Source organism: Entamoeba invadens (genome assembly GCF_000330505.1).
Source record: "Entamoeba invadens IP1 unplaced genomic scaffold scaff_1105074726225, whole genome shotgun sequence".
NCBI lineage: Eukaryota > Evosea > Mastigamoebida > Endamoebidae > Entamoeba > Entamoeba invadens.
Genome location: NW_004191814.1, coordinates 34,173 through 38,808, shown reverse-complemented (window position 1 = coordinate 38,808; position 4,636 = coordinate 34,173). Strand labels below are relative to the sequence as shown.

At 32.9% G+C, this 4,636-nt stretch overlaps 4 protein-coding genes across 4 annotated transcripts; 1 reads left to right on the top strand and 3 right to left on the bottom strand.

Annotated features, from left to right (window-relative positions):
* Positions 1-690: 690 nt before the first annotated feature.
* EIN_407320 (hypothetical protein) lies at positions 691-1,125 on the top strand (the record flags this gene model as incomplete). Its single annotated transcript, XM_004184851.1, has 1 exon — positions 691-1,125. The coding sequence occupies one exon, from the start codon at positions 691-693 to the stop codon at positions 1,123-1,125; it is 435 nt and encodes a 144-aa protein (XP_004184899.1).
* A 265-nt stretch (positions 1,126-1,390) lies between these two features.
* Positions 1,391-2,548, bottom strand: EIN_407310 (hypothetical protein; the record flags this gene model as incomplete). The annotated part of the gene is made up of 1 exon (XM_004184850.1): positions 1,391-2,548. One exon carries the CDS (start codon positions 2,546-2,548, stop codon positions 1,391-1,393), a length of 1,158 nt encoding a protein of 385 aa, XP_004184898.1.
* A 308-nt stretch (positions 2,549-2,856) lies between these two features.
* Positions 2,857-3,402, bottom strand: EIN_407300 (hypothetical protein; the record flags this gene model as incomplete). The annotated part of the gene is made up of 1 exon (XM_004184849.1): positions 2,857-3,402. The coding sequence occupies one exon, from the start codon at positions 3,400-3,402 to the stop codon at positions 2,857-2,859; it is 546 nt and encodes a 181-aa protein (XP_004184897.1).
* Positions 3,403-3,724: 322 nt separating this feature from the next.
* Positions 3,725-4,352, bottom strand: EIN_407290 (transmembrane emp24 domain containing protein 2 precursor, putative; the record flags this gene model as incomplete). The annotated part of the gene is made up of 2 exons (XM_004184848.1): positions 3,725-3,846; positions 3,893-4,352. 2 exons carry the CDS (start codon positions 4,350-4,352, stop codon positions 3,725-3,727), a joined length of 582 nt encoding a protein of 193 aa, XP_004184896.1.
* Positions 4,353-4,636: the final 284 nt, after the last annotated feature.

Below are 4,636 nucleotides of genomic sequence, written 5' to 3'. Positions count from 1 at the left end.
CAAAAACAGAAAGTCAGAAGAGAAGAAGGTGATAAAACTCATTGTTGAACGTATGACAAATCCAGATAGTAATTAAAGGGGTTTACGATATGAGGATCAAAAAGTAAGTGTTCTCCAACGTTGAAGTATGAAAAAGACCAAATTTAAAGAAGTTGACCAAAAAGTAAAATACGACAGTGAATGCCTGATTATATAAAAATGATGACTAAGGTATTATAACAATGAGTCGAGAATTATAACAGTAAAATATTGATTCAGTCTTTTAAAAAAAATTCAGTTTTTTAACGTTATCAAATAACAAAAATGACACAGTACAATAGATTGTTTGGAATTTTTTCTTGATAATTTTTATTATAATTTCATTTAAAAAGTTAAAAATAAATATCAATATGTTTTTGTCACAATTTAATAAATAAAAAAATTAATTGTTTATATTAAATTAAAATATGTCATACTACTAGATAATAATAATAAGAGAAACCATAATATATAGGACTACTAATATAGTAAAGTAATATAGAAAAAAAGCCAGTTTTGCAATTCAAAGAAAAAGATGTAACATGTGGAAGGAATCGAAAAAATGAGAAAATGAAGAGAGGAGTGGAAGTAGTAAAAGAATAGTAATTAATAGTAAAAAAGAACAAAAATAACTGAAGGGAAATAAAAGAAACGAAAAACTGAAAAGAGCAGATGGGGCTGTTTGCAGTTATTGTTCTTGTTGCGTTGGGTCGTAGTGAGTGCACCACAGTCCGCCAATGCGATGTGTGTGTTGAGGGTTCGACAACACAATGCAAAACATGCAATGAAGGCTATTTTGTAACATCGACTGGGATTTGTACTGAGAAAGCAAAGTATATTGGGTGTGAGACGTTTGGTGATACCGGTTGTACTAAGTGTAAGGCTGGTTATGTCACGATGGGAAACGGAGTATGTGAAGAGTGCAAACTTTTTTTCACACACTGTGCAGATTGCAATGAGACACATTGCAAAACGTGCGACACTGGGTACAAAGCCAGAGACGCTTCGGAGAGTGTGAAACAAATAGCTGGCGGAGTTAAACAGGTTTGTGGGGCTCACTTGAACTCGCTTGTCATAGCTGTTCTTATTTTAATCATCATGATGTAACCTTCTTTATCGTTGTTTTTGGTTTTTCTTGTTGGAATCTATTTGTTGAATTTTTTAGCTTTTCGTATAGTTCTTTTGTAATTATTTTATTGTTCTAACGATACTTTAAAATTATTCATTAATGATAAAGAAAGTAACAAAACCCAAGAAAAAACAACGAAGTGTGCTTTCTTAAATATAAAATTATTGATTTTTATTAAAAACTTTGAAAAATAGTATGAAAACAAAGTCACAATACTCTCCAATTAGATGACACTTTTGTTTTTTACTTTGAAAAACACGCTGCATTCCCAACAACAGCAGAAAAAATGAATTGCGAAGCAATGCGTTGATATTCGGTGTCGTCAAGATGGTCCGCCATCGCATCTTTGACTGCTCTAATGTAATTTACAGTTTCGTTTGCACACACCTTTCCTAATAAAATCAGTATTTTAATTGCTTCTATATTGTCGACATCTATTGCTTCAAATATATCCTCTTCTAAATCCATTTTGAAAATCATACTTCGCTGAATCATCGAAGAACATAACTCCCTCATCAAATGAAACGGATTGAATTTATTTGTTTCTTGCCACTTCTCACCTAACAAATCTTCGTGCCACAAAGGACTTTGAATTAAAGCCTTTGTCAAATTGAACTGAACTTCGTCAATCGCTGTTTCATCTGTAAAAACCATTTCCATTGCAAGAAGGAAAATACCAAGCACTCCACATTTTTTAAGGTCAACGTAATCATCACAAACATACTCAAACACCCCAGTCTTGATTATCGTGGAATTAATTTCGTACTTTTTCATTTGTGCATACCGAAGTACCAAATAAGACACACGAAGCTTTTTTTGGACATCATCACATGGTACTTGAATGGCACATTCACATACTCTCCTCACTAACTCAACATTGTCATACACCCTTTCCATTCGTGAAAATGCATCAAGTGCTATGTTTTCAAGAGTTTCACTACACTCCCCTACCTCTTTCATAATCACATCACATAATTCTACACTATTTTCTAAGTGAGACGTCTTAGATATCACATTAAACATTTCAACTTTCTCTTCATCTTTTTGGTACTTCATACTGAAGTCTAGAAGTGCATCCGGCGAAATCGGTTGGAGGACTTTGGATGGATTTCGTGACGAAATGATCGAATTCATTGCACTTACTCCAAATCGTGCTAAAGTGCTGTTTGGAGACGAAATGAGTTTTTCAATTGGTTCCGATGAAACATCGCCTTCAACAAAGTCCTCGACCTCACTTTGTCGGGTCTTAATGAGGGAATAGACAATGTGGTGTAATTGGCAATTTTCATACCGAAGTTGCTTGATTTGAGCTTCTTGATCGTCTAAACGCGCTTCAAGCTTAGCGAACTTATCAAGTGCTTCATTTGAGTTTCCTTGAAGCAGGTTGACCAAGTTATCCATTCAATGGTTTTTATTGTTTTATTAAACTAATTTAACACGAATAATTAATTAATTTTTTTATAATTCGCAATACATTTAACAATAACTAAAACAAAACCATTTCTTAAGACTTAATTAAAGTAAAATTTTAAATAAATTTAATTATACATTTGTTATACATTATGAATTTATAATTTTATTATATTTAATTAATTAATTTTAATACTTTTAGAAAAAGATTTAATTTGAAAAGAAACACAATTCCAAACTATAAAGTTCAAACAAATAACAGCAAGAATACACATATAATACAATAGAATACAGATGATTCATATTTCCGAATAATGATGCGTCGCATTTTCTTTCAGTTTGTTAAGTCTATCAATATCGTCTTGATCAAGAACGACGTCTGAAGTCATCGAAGTTTTGTGTTGTGTGATGACCGTTTTTTTAAGCGACTCGAAATATTTTTGTGCGTGGGTTCGGACTTGAACTGGTGTCCGTGTCCTGACAAATTCGCTAATGAGTTTCACAGGTAATTGCTTTGTACTGGTTGCATTTAGCCATGTGATTGCCTTAAGAAAAAGGATATGCTCTTCTGAAGACCAATATCGTCTCCCCCCATTATTATGAATGTTGTGATAATTGTGCACAAGTTGTCCTGTTGTCAAAGAGTATTGACTTCCTCCACAATCACTCAAAGAGCTTGTGTAAGGCATTTGACACTCACTTTGTGGAGAAAACACCATTTGATGTCTTAAATGTTGGTTTTGGATTTCCAAATTAGCAAGGGATTGTGATTGACTTAGGAAGATTGCGTATTCCGGTGGCAACACACTTGCTTCACCTTCCATTTCTGCAGTTATCAATTCCATGCCCTTTTTATTCGATCTCTCTTCGTTTTGTAATGGGTTTCGTTTTTCATTTTTATAGGAATACTAATTCATAGCACATTGAGTTTTGGAGTTTTCAAGAATCAAACCACAAAAAGTTAATTCCGATAAAAAAAAGTGCTAAATGTCACTTCAAACGATTTTAGTTTTTATTTAATTTAAAATATTATAAAGAACCATTGAAAAAAACAATTGTATTTCTTCAAATAAAAAATTTGAACAACAGTTATTTTTTGTTCTCATACAAATATAGTAACAAAATTGATAAAAAATAGAACCAAATTGGCATAAAACGACAGCAAAGTTACTTTCCACCTCTTTTGAATTGTCGTTTGATGTACCAAATCTGGAACAACCCCATCACAACAATCACAACGCACCCAACAAAGAACAGAATGAGTGTTCTCAAATTTGTCCCATCACCAGCTATATGTCAGTTAAATGAAAGAAAGTAATGATATCGAAAACAAACTCTTTTTGTTACGAATCTCACGTGTTCGGAGTCTTCTTTGGTCATTTCTAGCGTCGTTCAAATAAGTGGCGACTTGTGAAAGCTTTGTTTTTATGGACTTCACTTCCTCCGTTGTTGCGGGTTCCACCTTCTCTGTTTGAAGTTTAAACTCGACCAACTTTCCTGTGTAGAGACTCATGGAATTGTCGAAACAAAATGAATAAGTCCCTGGCGTTTTTGTGTTAACATTAATAAGATTGCTATACTTTCCCTCTTGGTACACAATAGAGTAGATGTTGTTGCCTGCTGGATCGGAAATTTTGAACGCAATATCCCTGTTGCCGCCACTAACAACAGCAATCTCTGATACAACACGCTCGACGCCAGTGATGTCCGCATAGACACACTCAATAGCTCTGTTTTGAACAACAAATCGATAACCTTCACTTAAACTACAAAGGACTAAGAGGACAAACAACATTTTCGATTTTTAAGTTCTTTTTAACTTTTTGTTCAGTCCTTCACTTTCTTTTGTTTGTTTTATGGCAATATTATTCCCCTTCAGATTGGGATTGTATCCTTGGGTTGTATTCTTCTGTTGTATTAGAAGATATAGTTTGTACTATTTAGTAATAAATTACTAATTATTAAGAATAAGTGATAGTATTTATGGTTCTTTTATTTATTTTGTTTAATACAATTTATGAAAATTGAAATACAACATTTAATACATTTATATTGTCGCAAAATGAAACTTGTTTTGAA